The sequence below is a fragment of the Scylla paramamosain genome, chromosome 12 (assembly GCF_035594125.1).
Source record: "Scylla paramamosain isolate STU-SP2022 chromosome 12, ASM3559412v1, whole genome shotgun sequence".
NCBI classification, from domain to species: Eukaryota; Metazoa; Arthropoda; class Malacostraca; order Decapoda; family Portunidae; genus Scylla; species Scylla paramamosain.
The window spans coordinates 26,462,239-26,478,402 of NC_087162.1; the positions used below are offsets into that span (position 1 = coordinate 26,462,239).

Consider the following 16,164-nt stretch of genomic DNA (forward strand, 5'->3'; position numbering starts at 1 on the left):
AACACTCTCGCAGGTCACGTGATTACACAATTTACAGAAACTACAACGATGTATTTATTGCACATCACGGCAGCGCTGACGAGGCTTTACTGTGTCTCCACAAGAAGTAAGCGTTCATACTACTCGTAAACACATTCTTGTGCTTTAGGCGGCTGCGGTAAGGCAAGAGGGGATCACACACAGGGAAGGTGTTGTCCACGTAGAGCCAGTACAACAAGCGTCTTTGAAGGTAGTTACTCAGATTTATGTAATGAGACAAAGCGGAGGGATGCTGATCGCTCAACAGTCTCCTCTCACTGCGGGCGCGATGCTCCTCCCTCAGCAGGTACTTGACCCACCGTCTGACCGTGGTGGGACTCCGGCCAGCTCGCTTGGCTATGGCCCGGAACGAAAGCCCTCCAGCCCACAACCAAGTGAACCATAGTCGCTCGCCAATCCCTGTCTCGTGGTACACGTGACGGCTCCTCATCCTCTGCTTGCGTGGGAGTGAGTGTGTGGGTAGAGAGAAAGAGAGAGAGAGAGAGAGAGAGAGAGAGAGAGAGAGAGAGAGAGAGAGAGAGAGAGAGAGAGAGAGGTATGGATCATTAGATAGCTACTTTGATACATACAGTATAAGTTTTAGTCAGAATGCATAGTATTTTTTTTTTCTCTCGTTTTCCGACAATTTAGAAGATATCCTGTTCTCAATTTTCAAAGGATGAAAACTGTGTGTGTGAAAAAAATATTATTAAACGGATAAATTGTGACCAGTGGTTATTGCTGCTTTTGTAACCTCCAACTTGCAAGGGCAAGACCCGAGAAACACACACACACACACACACACACACACACACACACACACACACACGCCAAAAAGCTACGAGGTGTATGAAATAATAGTCATACAGTTTCCTAGACAACAAAATGATTGGCATTAGACAGATCATTCTCAAGCTGATTTCTTTTATGTTTTATTTTATTTTATTTTATTCTATTTTTTGTTCGTTGCCTAAAATAACTCAGCATATCAAGTTTATCATATTATTCACGAAACTCAGTTATTACTTGCATTGTCTGAAATCTTTGTCCCATCACATTAGTCCAGGGCAGAACGGGAAAGCAGCAGCCCACTTTACTGAACATTAAGGGTGTGCGGTGAGGCACACGAGACCTGCACCTCGCCATTTTTCTCCAGACACCCTCACGCAGAAATTAATAAATATCATGACGAGCTACAGTGCATTCTCTTAGCGTCTATTACTTCTTTGCTGCTGTTGTATATGAAATATTATATATCCAGGGAATAGAATGAGGATGAGAAGCAGTGGTAGATCACATCGAAATGTGTGGAAAGGAAATAAAGATGCCGTTGGTTTCAACGGTCGTCACTCTTCCTACTGACGCTAAAACTCTCCAGGAGGAACAAACCTTTCTCTGATAATCAAATCTTGATATACTGATATTCTTCATTGGTGTGAAACAGCCTCAGTTGACGGTACCAGTAACGCTAAAAATATTCATTACTCGTACAATGGGCTGAAAAATTAGGTCAGTAGAAAATATTATACTTTTCATAAAATTTAATGAGAGAAAAATATAAAAAGTGCAAAGAAAAAAAAACGTTTATATGAATATAAGATACTTATTAAACATTTGGGTACAAAACGAACAACGCCAGACACATTGCTCTGGGTTAGTGGGCTCAATGCCTCCTCACTCTAAATTAAATCAAATTAATTAATATATTAACATACCAATCCTCACAGTTTTAGCACTTAAGGTTTTAATAGTTCTTCCCATTTATTTTTTATGTATAATGTTTTAGTGATTTTTTACATTTTTACCATACATATAATTTTGTTTTTAATATCAATATTTTAACCTGCAATCTTTGTTGCTTTTTAAAGTTTTGTAGCGGCGCGATATGACCACAATGTTACGGTGCAATAACCTAAATTAATCAGTCAATCCGTCTTAAACTTGCCACTGCTGGACCATTTTTCCCTTATAATCACGTAAAACTTTTAGACATTATTGCACTGAGTCAAACATTTCTGTAACCTAAAAAAACAAAATTAACCTCCTATTCTCTCCTCTTCTGTGTGGCCATGGGAATACTTTACTTTACTTTTCTCTACTCCTCAGCAGTCAAGAGACCCGTATTTTGAAATAATTTGGTCTCACCACGACCATTTTCAAATGCCACAGAGATGATTACCTGGGTTCTCAGGAGTGTTTCTGTTGTTAGTAATGTAAAAATCTTGTCAATCTGTCACTAGAGCCGTTAAAACACCCTTAAGAACTTGTGTCCCTTCAACTAGAGCCTTTTGAATGTTGTGGAAGAGTGGCACTAAAGCGTTTCAGAATACGGACAAAACAGTTACGACATCCTATTCCAAAAATGTTCGTCTGGGGAAAAGAAGAAAAAATAAAAGGGTAGTTTGGGACTCGCATGATAGGCAAATTTTACCTGTGCTTATGGATGTCTACTTTAGATGCCGACTGCAATGCACCAACGAAGCTATCGAAGGCATACTTTACCTATACTTCTTGCACAAACTTAATAACAGTTACCCAGCAAAAGCTCCTCCTCTGACTCACGTTTCAGCATCCCAGGAACCACTAGTAGCAGCAGGATGTGTTCGCTCTCTGCCCGTCAGTCTGCACACGCACACACTTATGACTTCATCCTTTATAGCCACAGAGAGGGAGGGAGGCCCGCCAAGAGTGTTGTACCGCAGCAGTCAAGTGAAAAATTAATCGCTGCTCTTTTATGTTTTTTTTTGTCCGTAGACTTCTTTATTGTTTATCTATGTCATGTTTGTCTGTCTCCACGTAACTGTCTTCTGCACTTTCCGCGACATTATTTATTTGTGTTTATAACATGTGATGGTTGTGGCGGATGTATATACCACCTGTTAGCAATGATGGGGATGTGATTCAGAGTAATGCAGTGTCGTTATTATTATTATTATTATTATTATTATTATTATTATTATTATTATTATTATTATTATTATTATTATTATTATTATTATTATTATTGATGTGATTCAGAGTAATGCAGTGTCGTTATTATTATTATTATTATTATTATTATTATTATTATTATTATTATTATTATTATTGTTGTTGTTGTTGTTGTTGTTGTTGTTGTTGTTGTTGTTTTGTTGTTTTTGTTCTTGTTATTGTTGTTTTGGTGGTAGTGCTTGAGTTAGTAGTAATAATAGTAGTAATAGTAGTAGTAGTAGTTGTAGTTGTAGTAGTAGTAGTAGTAGTAGTAGTAGTAGTAGTAGTAGTAACTGCAAGAAGAAAAGATATCAGGAAAGAGATATACTCAAACCAGCCAGCTATTGTCATTGTCATTTATTTGATGTTTTAAAAAGGCTTCTTAACTGGATATCTTCAAACTCTCGAATTATTGTCAATATTTAATTATTTACCTATTGATTCATACAGTCAGTCAGCCAGCCAGTCAGTCAGTCAGTCAGTCAGATATTTTCTTTTCCCTACTGTGATGATCCAACAACATCACCACAAACCAAGTGTAATCCCCACAAATGGTGCCAGCCTGAGTCAGTGTGTAGTGGCGCGCGACAGACACTCGGCCACGAAGGAGAGGAAGGCAGTGACGTGACCAATGAACAGCATGTAGTAGGTGACCTGTAGGTGATCCAGCCCCAGCACCACCTCGCCGTCGTCACCCTGAAGGAGGCAAAATTAACACTATTATGCTTTGAAGATAAAAACAGACATAGTAAATATAAACAAATTAGCGCCATTACGTATGTTTAAGGATAAAATAAAAGGAATAAAGGAAAATAATACTAGTAAATAGAAACATGAATCAATATCTTTTTTTGGGGGGATTTGTAGTTTTTAAACTTTTCATCGTTTATGTATTTATTTGTCAATTTATTTATTCAATTTTGCATTCATTTGTCAATTCAGTTATTATTATTATTATTATTATTATTATTATTATTATTATTATTATTATTATTATTATTATTATCATTATCATTATTAACAAGACTAATTTCACTACCGAGGTGAATAATGTGTGCTGTTTCGCGACGTTTCCCTCCACATTACTCCGCCTCTCCTCCCGCACGTACAGGGTGATCACGTCGTCCATCCAGAAGGTTATCAGGCCGCTCTCTATGAGGTGTTGTGTGGCCATACTGATGCGGCTGTAGAACGGGGCGCCGGGACTGTGGGAAAAACAATACACTTCCATGCCCCACACCTCTGCTACTTTCAAAAGCCTCTAGTTGAAGTGACACGAGATTTAAAGGGCGTTTTTTTTTTTTCTTTATGGTTCTAGTGACAGATTAACAAGATTTTTACACATTAACAGCAGGAACACTCTTGAGAACCTGGCTAATCATCTCTGTGGTCTTTGAGAGTAGTCGTGGGGAGAGAGCAAAACCTTTCTGAGTACGGGCTTCAGATAGGCACACACCAACTACCTACCTACCTACACACACACACACACACACACACACACACACACACACACACCTTCAGAAATGCTTTGGTCCCTCACCACGATTATTTTCAGTCCACAAACATGATCAGGCGTGTTCTCAAGAGTGTTTCTCCTGTCAGTAATGAAGAAATCCTTTTAATCTGCCACCAGAACCATAAGAACACCTTCAAAAGATCTGTGTAACTTCAACAATATAAAGTCTTTTCAATGTAGTCGAGGCGCGGCGCAAAAGTGTTTCAGAATATGGTCCCTAGGCAGATTAGTGTGCTTGATTCGATCTTCAACAGTTCGAATCTGTCAACAGTGCTAAGACAATTGTGCTACATAGTTGGTTTTCAAGCCTCGTCTCTTGTTCATATAGCGCACGAAGGACGATTTGTGGTTTTTAAACACGGGAGGAGAGGGAGATCAGCAATCCTGTCCTTTGTGTGTGTGATACTGTCATCCTACTTACCGGAAAACACGAGCGTTGCCAGCAAAGAGCGGGTACTTGGTGGTGCTGATATGAATCGGGGTGTAGCCTTTCTCATCCGTGAAATCTGTAGCTACTCGAGTCCTGCTGTAGTAGTAACTGTATATGAAGGAAAAGCCTCCCTCAAGCACTTTCTGTATGCCATCGTCGAAAGGAACCGCCTGGAGAAGGAAAATGAGTAGTGTGGATATTTAGTTTTGTCTTGTAAGGAAAATGTTTTTGTGAATAATTTGATAACATTTAGAGTGCTTATAGTATCCTCAGACACACGAGTCAAATTCCTGGCCACTGTCTGAGGTTAGGAAGGGCATCCACTCGGGATAGCGACTCCCAAATGTCAAAACCAAATTCCCTCGTTAGGTGACGTCGCCTTAGCCCAGAAAGAATAAGGGGAACGGAAGTAAAAACCTAAAAAAAAGTTACTGAGTTATGTTATAGTACTGCATCCTCACTGTCATCTTGCTGTACACCATCTGCATAGTTTCATCCGGACTGGTACTGAGGACAGTCTTGAGCGCCCCTGTCATCCTCGGCGTACCCCACGTCCACCCATCGCGCTCGCCTCGCTCCACCAAGTCCTCGAAGGTGTTGATGACCGCTGACTTTCCCTGCACCACCAGGTGAGAGATGAGGGACGACCTGTAGGCTGAGGACAGCACGAAGCACACGATCAGCCACAGCATCACCATCACCTGGAAATAAAAAACAGTATTAATATATAATGACAAAGAATGGTCAGAAAATATTAAATGAATAGAAATATTTTTGTAGTGCAACATATGATCAGCAAAAAGCGTAGATTCGTATATGCATACTATATTCAATTGCCACCCATAATGTTGCATCAAAAGTCATTAAGGAAAATAAGAGAGAGTGAGCTGGTAAATGAGAAATGGTCACAGAAAACAGGAGCGTTGCACTGTGACAATCTGACAGTCGCAACGGATCACAGTAACACTCCGGCCCCTCTTGGGCGAGAAAAACTGACCAAGCCTGGACGAATCTGCATTCACTCCTACTGACTGAGACGCTGAGCAGCGATTTGTAACCAGAGCTGAGCACGATGTATTCCCTGAATGTATCTTCACATCTGACCAACAAAGACTGTGCTGTTCAGTGGGCCTGACTTACATAAAACGCCTGGGTTTAGGACAAGCAGAACACTAAAGCGGAGAAAATTCACTACACCACGTGGGAGAAGATTCGCTGGTTCCGCTCTTTCACTTGAATTATATAATTTCCTTGCTGATAACATTATGAAGAGACGATTTCAACATAGTGAAATTGTCATTCTTTTAATTCGGTTATATTGAAAAATAGGGAGAGAAAAAGCGAGACAGACGGACAGACAGACAGAAGAGAGACCTCAGCACAGTCCGCACCTGTCCCGTGGGATTGGCGGGGGGGTCGTAGGGGATGTCCTCCAGCAGCAAGCCCCACCCGTAGAACACAGACGATGAAAAGCTCACGGTGCGTCCTTCCAGCCTCCAGTGGCGGAGTTTCTGCAGCACCCACAGGCCGGCGCTCCATACCATCACGCTGACCACCACACCCAGCCACACGTGCCCTGTTCGTTCGTGGAAAGAGGTGAGGGAAGTTGTTTTTCTGTACACAGATCATTATTATTTATTTACTTAAGCTTCTTTTATTTTTCTATTTATTTATCTACTTTTTTTATTACAGAAGGTGTACATTTACCTAAAAAATGGTGTACGATGGTATGGTGGCCAGGCACTCGATTTATCATCATTGTGTCAGTACTTTCTAGAACATCTATAGTAAAAACAAACCATGTACCTTCAAGCGGCCTGACCAGAGACAAGTACTCAGGCAGCGGCCGAGGTTTTGAAGAAAGCATCACAACAGACTCATCGATGAACACCCTTGAATACTGCACCACCTCAGCTCTCTGGGGCGTCAGCGTGAGGTCCATGCAAAAGTCTGCCTTTTCGTACTGCAGCTCACCCACAATGCCCGTCCAGTTGCCTCCGCCCGCAGGCAGCCCCCACTGGTTGTCCTCAGGCTCCCGCACCTCGAACCTGCCCCAAAAGGTATTAGTTTTAAAATATAGTGGTATATGAATAGAATAGATTCAGTAATCAGGTTGTTAGTACTGAGTTGCTAGGAAGCTTCAAAAGATAGACGAATTTATTGGATGGAAATTATAAAAGGAAATATGTAATATGTTTCGTACAGGGACAGTCACGTTTAAGCCTGATGGCTTCTTGCAGCTTCCCTTATTTTTTTCTTTTTCTTATGAGAGAAAATTTTGATAAATCAAATTATCTTGTTCACACACACACACACACACACACACTAGAACTCCCTATCTGCTAAAGCATTTCCTCCTATCTATGACTTGAACTCTTTCAAGAAAGATGTTGCAGGAAACTTTTCCTCTTAATTGTGTATATTTTCCTATAATCTTTTTAGAGAGTGGCACCTTCAAAAGACCTTTTTCTTTTTTTTTCTTTTTTTATTACCCGTGTCGAGATCCCCTCATACGTTCAAAAAGAAAATAAATAAATCTTACGTGAAATTGAGCTTCTTGGCCAAGGTTTCTGTGATGCGCGTGCCGAGGGAATCTGTGGGGGTCACCAGGGTGCCGGGCAGCTCGGTGACCCTATCGTACTTGAAGTAAGGGAAGTAGTTCTTGGCTACGATCCTGAATTTGTGGCCCATGAAGTCCAGAGGCGTCTCTAGCAATAGGAGGTCGAAATGGAATAGCCTTCTGTCGAGTGCAGTGCTCAAGTAAGGAGAGTTAATATGCACGTGAGGCAGACAGAGACAAACAAGCTAACGATCAATATATATATATATATATATATATATATATATATATATATATATATATATATATATATATATATATATATATATATATATATATATATATATATGCTTATTGAGAGAGAGAGAGAGAGAGAGAGAGAGAGAGAGAGAGAGAGAGAGAGAGAGAGGTCGTAGGGGAGGGAAAGAGATATTTACCATCAAACACATCGGAAGTCTTTGGTAAACCATCTTGTATATTCCACCTGAGAAAAAGTTTTACGTCGGCTTCCCCCGCGTGACAGTACAGACAACGACGGTACATGTCCACCGTGCCTCGTATACCTACTCGTTAAGTATTTAATATTAGTAATTCATAAATACATGGAAAATCAATTTATCCACATCAATAGCTGCTGTTGCTACTACTATTACTACTACTACTACTGGCAGTAGTAGTAGTAGTAGTAGTAGTAGTAGTAATAGTAGTAGTAGTACAGGGACTGGTACCTATTTAGGCCTTTTTTTTTTGTGTGTGTATGTGTGTGTCATTGGCCAGAGCCTTTCTTAGGTGAAAAAAATAAATAATAATAATAATAATAATAATGATAATAATGATAATAATAATAATACCACTGTTACTGTTGGTGCTTAGGCATACATAGTACACACTGCTTTCGCCAGCTGATATGCGCATCACCTAGTTTCGTTCTTGACAGTGGTGGCAGGGTGGAGGGAGAAATATAAAACACCTGGCTGGAGTTGCGGAGAGCAGAGTGGTTCAGGATCGAGCTCATGTATTCCGAGTCTCCGAACACCACAACCTGAGTCCGTGGATGGCGCGGCAGTCCCGAGGAAGCCAGAAACCTGTAATTATTATCAGACTGAATGGTTTGTTCCTCCATGTTCATTTAAGCTTCTTCCTGCCTTCCTTCCTTCTTTCTTTCTTTCCTTCCTTCCTTCCTTCCTTCCTTCCTTCCTTCCTTCCTTCCTTCCTTCCTTCTTTCCTTCCTTCCTTTCTTCCTTTCTTTCTTTCTTTCTCTATTTTCTTTATCTATTTAATCCGCTTGTTTGACTTATTTATCTATTTACTTATCATTATTCTTGTCTCATTAACGGTTAATTGTGCGGCGCTTGCTAGTCGGGTGTCCCGACTAGCAAGCCCCCTTGCAGGTCCCCAGACTGGAACACTCAGTCAGCAAGTTCCGGACAAAGACACACATCAGTAAAGATACCACTCGCATAGAGACTAACGCTGGATCCGGCCAACTATATGTGAAGGAACTGGTAAGCGCTCCAAGCATGTCTGTTCCGTGAAATGAACTACGCAATAGTACAGAATGCTTGAATATAAACTATTCTTTTTCGAATGATGAACATGTACGATCGTGTGTAATTTTGGAGGACGTGAAATAGAGAGTAAGTGACTACATGAAGCAAAGTAATTATTACCAGAAAATTATTAACTAAAATTCAGCTGGTAGGAGAGACGAGGAGTATAGTATGTAAGGAGGAGGATGCTGGAGATGCATCTACCCGGCAGGAGAAAGAAAGGAAGACGCAAGAGAAGGTTTATGAATGCAGTGAGAGAAGACATGTTTGTAATGGGCATGACTGAGAAGAGCACGATGGAAACTGTGGCGATCTCACACGGAATCAACCAAAGAAGAGGAAGGTGCATCTCTCGTCCTTGCTCTGCTTACAAGCCAGCTGACTCTGCGTCGCCCGCTGTGTGGTCCAGGAGCAGTGCTCGACACGTGCCTTTGTCAACTCCCCACAGCCACTCCCAGGAGCCTTCCCTTTTCGTGGCGTGCTTGTCTCCATTTCGGTGTTTGTGGCGCAACTCTGAAGCTTGCAATGTTTCCAGTTCCAGATTCAGTGTTGCCATGCCCACGTCGGATAGAATGCTGAAAAAGATAAAGCATTTTTATTTTATTTGTATTTTTGTAACGTGTCAAGGAAACTGGCCAAGATCACAGAAGTCAAAAAGAGAGAATTACCTGAGCAACAGGATGAGGCTTGGTGAAGGGCGGGGAGACACCAGGACAAGGTAGCACCCTTCCAGATAGCGACGCACTACCTGTCCCGTCCCGCGTGCCAAGTTTTCCTCCCAGACACTAGAAAGATACAATTTTGCCACGCTAGATGGCACGGCTGCACCTCCCATAGTGACCAGTGTCCCGAGGAAGATCAGCGGTGTCACAGCAGCCATTTGCAGCAAATCACTGTAAAATGAATAAGTTCGTATGATAATATTATGTATGATGTGTTTTAGCTCCAGTATAAAGAAGTTACTGCCAGTTTAATAGCAGTCACAAGTGGTTGCAGTTAACTTTAGCCCCAGACATGCTGTTAATGACTACATGACTACAATTTTTAAGACTTATTCTTCACACTACAGTTTCTTAGATACGTACGTACTTTTATAGTTTAACGAAAATTAGATTTAACTCCATTTTTTTCTTTGTCCATTCAAACAATTTATTGCAGTGATCTCAGTGTTAACAAAAGACGACCATACAAGTAAAAGAATGTATAGGTTATTCTGAAGCACAAACCAAAGGGCGTCAGAACTCCCAGTGGTCATAGAGAAACACCGGTGCCCTTTCGCAGACTCGAATCTGAATGGGTTATATATATATATCGCTTTGCCTCTGCTTACTGGTGACAATGATAGTTACATTAGTGGTATGCTATACACATATTTAACATGTCGTGCAAAATAACTACTAGCAGTTTAGCAAGTCGCAAAATATTACGAAGTTAAGGTCACAGCTAAATCACACACGAGTCAGTGAGGGTCTGTCATCAATAAAAACAGCATACCGAGAGTCAAGTAAGTTTATTTTGATGATTTGAGTTAATACAGTATTAATAAGCCATGTATGTAAATTTGGCATCTCATTGCTGTAAGCCAGGGAGCACTGGATGTGAGAATACTTATATAGCTTACCTATCTACACAAGGCTGTCGTCCACCAGTCAGTGCATCCGAGTGTCGCACTGCTGGTCATTTTCAACAGCAGACAGTGGTGGGGAGGGAAAGATAATGAAATAACTATAAGAGTGGAGAATGCAGGACTATATGTTTATTTTATGAGGCTGCCTTTACGAATGATATTGGTATATTGCAATTCTGTCTCGAATCATCAAGGGTGGTCTTAAATCACACGAATTTAAAAAAAAAACGATCTGCCTCATTCATACTGATCCTTCTCACCCACCGCTGTCCTGCGTCCGCCTGTCCCGCGCCTTGTTAGACCCTGTTTCCCTTTATTAGGCACTGTCGTCGTACACCTTAAATATCTGCATACATACATACACACAGTCGGTGTCATCCGTTGGCTAGTGTGTTGACATGAATCAGGCCTGAACCAGAGGCCTGAGTCACAAGATCCAGGTTGTAGTGCTGGAAAGACACGGGCCACGTCTCCACGATATTTTTCTCAAAACTCATAGAGATTCTCCTGGACATGTATTCTCTAACACATTTTTCTAAGAAGTCAATGTTGCAGCAGTATGCATTTGTACAAACTCTATAGGGGAAGTACATGTGGTAATTGGTCATTATCGGATTAAAACTAGAGTTGCAGGCATTCATTTGATTGAGAGCACGAACCCCTGTGGTGGGCGGCAAGTACTGGCCCACCAGGCGCCGCACCCATCGTCGCACAGTGGTGGGGCTGCGGCCTGACCGCTTGGCTATAGCCCTGAAGGACACACCGGTGCTCCACAGCCACATGAACCACAGACGCTCGCACGGGCAAGTTTCATAACACAGGAACGTGTTATCCATTGTTCACACTTTCATGATTCCATTATCTGTCGAGGCAACGTGTTCAGTTAGTAATGATTAAGATACTCTTCCATTTGAATATATTTATGATATCCGTTTGTTATATTATTATAGTTCGTCCACAGATGTGTGCGCGTGTCGGTATTCAAAGCCAATAAATTCACCAAAGTCTTAATCATGAGGCGCACTCGTGACTCGTGACTTAGACTTAACAAATATTCTCTCGCAATAGCCATGTAACAAATATTCTCTCGCAATAGCCATGTATATTATTATGATGAATGTTTGTGACTATGTATGGTTGTTTAATTGTTCATCTTGGTAAAGTTAAGCATATTTCAAGCTTTTCTTGCCCTTCAGACACTTCGAACCTCATTACTCTACACAAGCAATGATACTTCACTCAGGCATCCTCCGGAGCCTCAGGTGGAGTTAAAAAGAAGTTAAAAATGTCCACTGGTCGTGAACTAGACATACAAAATTGCATGACTAGGAAAATATTAATCAAAAACAGTTCGTAGTATGTTCCAAAACGAGAAAACATCAGACTATAGATTTGCGAAGATACTTCAACATAAGGAATAAATTTTAAAAAAAGGTTCAAGTTTCCAGTATTAGAAGCCAGAATAATTTGATGACCATAACTCGCGCGAGCTTCACAGTTACCTCATGCACAAACCTAACATTTTCCGCACAGATGCTTCCCCTCAAACTCACATTTACTCACCCTAGGAACCACTTGTCCACTTGCATTACGGAAGTGCTAAGATAAAAATTAAGATGAGTCTGTCATGTAGTAAGAAGAGAAGACTAGGAACCGAGTGAAAGAGCCTGGAGAAAGTGAGTTGAGGGAAGAAGATCGAAGGGAAGACAGAGAGTGAGGTGGAAGGATGGAACTGCGGTAGGACTCCAAAGGATAAGAGTCACAGAGGAAGATGCAAGTGACAGAAACAGTTGGAGGAGACTCGTACATGACAAAAGGAGGAGACTTACAGCGCGATAGCCGAGTGTGCTTGTGGAAGCTTGACCCTTTCAATTCCCTGAAGCTGAGATGGTCTGCCTTCACCCGCGGCGCCGCAGAGACCATAAGTCAGCCTGTGCATATGAGACCATCTTTTATAAGTAGTGAGGGACGCCCAAATCTTTGTACTGCAGCTGGCAGGTAAAAAATTCATTGCCTTGCTTTCAGATTGTTTGTCTCGTAAATTTTCGTGTATTCATCAGTCTCATGTTTGTCTGTCAGTTTAATAGGCGTTGTGTTTTAAATATCACTCGGTGTTTGTTTTTGTTACTGGAGGGTGTGGTGGTTACCCTGATGTTGTTGTTGTTGTTGTTGTTGTTGTTGTGAGGATGTAGCTGTGGATTTAAAGGAGAATCCAGCTTTGTTGTTGTTGTTGTTGTTGTTGTTGTTGTCGTTGTTGCTATTATTATTATTATTATTATTATTATTATTATTATTATTATTATTATTACTACTACTACTACTACTACTACTACTACTACTACTACTACTACTACTACTACTACTAACTACTACTACTACTACTACTACTACTACTACTACTACTACTACTACTACTATTACTACTACTACTGCTACTACTGCTGCTGCTGCTGCTGCTATTACTCCTACTAAGAATACTAAAAGTATGTTGTGATTTTATTTACGACCAAGTTCGATCACACGTGAAAGCAAATATTATCGTAATTCTTGGAAAATCTTATATTTATTACCCAGAGTTCCATTGCATCCTTACAATATTGATAATTATCGTACATGAAAGAGGCAAGGAAAAATTGGTATCATCATAAGAGTAATGTAATCCCATAAATGCTACATGTTTGGGTCAGTGTGAAGTGGAGCATGGCAGGCACTTAGTGTACGAGATGTCTTTAATCATTCTGTTTATTACTGTAATGATTAAATGATTAACTGTAATGTACTCCCATAAAATTCGCGTGCTTGAGTCATTGTGGAGTGGTGCTTAGCAGAAAGTGAACGAGAGGTCTTCAATTTTTCAAGATACTTTCATTATTACTATTAATGTGAAGACCAAATAAGAATATCATAAAACTATTGTACTGTTGCGTGTTTGAGTCAGCGTGTTGTGAAGCGTGGCAAACACTCATCAGGGAAGAAAAGAACGCAGTGACGTGACCAGTGAACATCATGGAAGAAGTGACTTGCAGGTGACTCGGCTTCACCACCACCACACCTTCGCCAGCATGAAGAAAGACCAAACAAACTTACATCGAAATATTACAGTATAAGGGTTAATAGTAATATACCGAGATCTACTATTTGCCTTTGTAGAGAAATATGAATTTTGTCCCCTGTCCTGTGTCGTGATAGATTAATGTAATTATTAGCCACAATGAATTAAAGATTAATCGCAATTCTTCTTGCCGAAATCTATTAATTGCCTTTGCAGAGGAAAGTCCTGTGGCTCGATTGATTAAAGTCATTGCTGCTCTCAGTAATAAGGACAAAACAAGAGAAAGTTTTTAACTTGATAAAGCTACATTTAAAAAAGAGATAGGATACAATAACTACATTTAGTATTTCCCTTCACACTTGAGGCTACATCATGTTCAGGCGGCCTCTTGAGGATGCGACGGGAGGGAGTGTGGCGGGCTCTTGGGGATGCGACGGGAGAGAGTGTCTCGCAGTCTTCTGGTATTTCAGGCAGGAAGGCCTCCACTACAACCACCATCACTCGCACTTCCCTCCAGCACTTGCTCGTCACCCGCCTCGCCACACCCACGTCTGGCCTGGCGGAGTGCGGGGAAGCTGCAGGTCTCCCTTCACCTTACCCGTGTGTCTTCTGGCTTTCCTGCCCTTCCCCGCATGTCCTGCTCTGTCCTTTGCCTTCCTCCTTAGCATTGTTTAGTGATATTTCCTTATACTGTCCTTCTTTTCCTTCTCTGCTGCTGTCCTGCATCTCATCTTCACTCATTTGTTTCGTTTCCACTTCTCCACTTTCCTCTCTGTCACCGGTAGTGCCTCCTCGTGTTTTGCTTCCTCCTCCCCTGCGTCATTAACCTTAGGCTCCTGGTCATTCCACGTGACAGTCATCCGCATCCACATGTCTACCTTGTGCCTCAGGAACTTGCCCAGCCACACAGCGCTCGCGCAGACGGCCACCGCCAAGGGCCAGGCGAGTTCTTTTACTTTGCCTCTCATTCCAGTCGCTTTTCTTTTCGTATGTCCTCAGTTCCTGGTCAAAGCGGAAAGTGACCAGCTCGGTGTGGCCAAACACGATGCCACATGTTGTAAGCCCTAACTTACTTCTTGTTAGAGTTACTTTAGAGCTGCAAAAGTCTCTTTACTCACCAGGTACAGCTACAACACTTCAATACAATACTAAGTCCAGATTACCGAGTGATTAGGCCATGGGTTCACAGTGGGGTAAGCAACAAAGCAGCTCAGAAAAACCTTAATTATTTATTAACCAGTAAATAATCATTCCAAAAACACACGCAGTTAATAATAAGCAACAACTCCACATCATAACACAAATCAGTAAGTGTTTTACTCTCTCATGAAGTGTACGTTAATGCACTTCATCAGGGAAATTATGTCGCTCAGTAACGCTTCACTTTTCATCGAACACATGAATGCACATACAACATAGTCACATATAAAAATAATCAATGAAAATAATCAAACGCAACATACAAAATCAGACATAAAATACGTGGACCACATAAAATACGCAGGACCACAGAACATATCATATCACACATCACAATCCAGTAAATCAACACATGAAACGCATAAAACATGAAATACTACAATATACGGACACATATCAAATCGAAACACTTAAGGCACATTGGAAAACTTTTCTAAGTATTTCTTACGACCAGAGCGAAGCAGAAACGACCGGTAGCCTCACGATACAGTTAGATGAGTTGTACTGTCTCAAAAATATGGCACCACTTACCATGCGGCCTACTAAGGTCTACGATAACTGTTATGTACTCCCTCCTTATATTTACTTCCATCCTCTTCCATCTACGCGGCGGCGAGATTACATATACTGCTACATACATTGCTATCCTTAAAGTCTAAAATCTGACTAGTTTAATACACTCACCTCTTCCTTTAGGATACACGATCACCAGCGTGTTCGCTCGTCTACTTCTTCGTTACCAAAGGCTTAAAATTCACTTTACCCTTAGAGCACACTGGTTACTCACTCCTACACACACTTATTTAAGTTTCTTATGTCCGGCTGGCGTGCACAACATCTGGGTCACTAGAGGTGAGGCGTTGTTGTGTTTTACACGCGAAAGATTAATCGCTTACCGTTACAGTTCATTAACAAGCTTTTAGTCCATTGTATGCAGTTCATGAATAAGCTTTTAGTCTGACCTAGCGTGCTTAGTCTTCTGCTACGTCATCGACACCCGCACCTTCTTGGTGTTCACGAACAAGGCAGGCATTGTCTTGAGGAATGCGAAGAACTGGCAGGATCGTGGGCGGCGCGGGCGTCATGAGAGGCAACACCGGGGGCGACGTTATAGGCGGAGCCGTTATGGGCGGCATGGGCGGCGTCATGGCTACAACACATCATTGAGTCACCACCTCGATCTTCACCTTCCTTGGCAGGTGCTTCTTATGCAGGCAGTACACGCGGCACACTCCCTTCGC

General features: G+C 41.4%; 1 protein-coding gene across 1 annotated transcript; it reads right to left on the minus strand.

The window, feature by feature from the left end:
* Positions 1-3,360: 3,360 nt before the first annotated feature.
* LOC135105417 (uncharacterized) lies at positions 3,361-14,221 on the minus strand. Its single transcript, XM_064013554.1, has 14 exons — positions 14,083-14,221; positions 12,686-12,743; positions 12,501-12,602; positions 9,713-9,937; positions 9,416-9,619; positions 8,413-8,579; positions 7,932-8,057; positions 7,477-7,642; positions 6,741-6,982; positions 6,326-6,510; positions 5,396-5,635; positions 4,926-5,104; positions 4,028-4,193; positions 3,361-3,684 (listed from the first exon to the last, which is right to left on the minus strand). The coding sequence occupies exons 1-14, from the start codon at positions 14,219-14,221 to the stop codon at positions 3,556-3,558; spliced, it is 2,328 nt and encodes a 775-aa protein (XP_063869624.1). The 3' UTR covers positions 3,361-3,555.
* Positions 14,222-16,164: the final 1,943 nt, after the last annotated feature.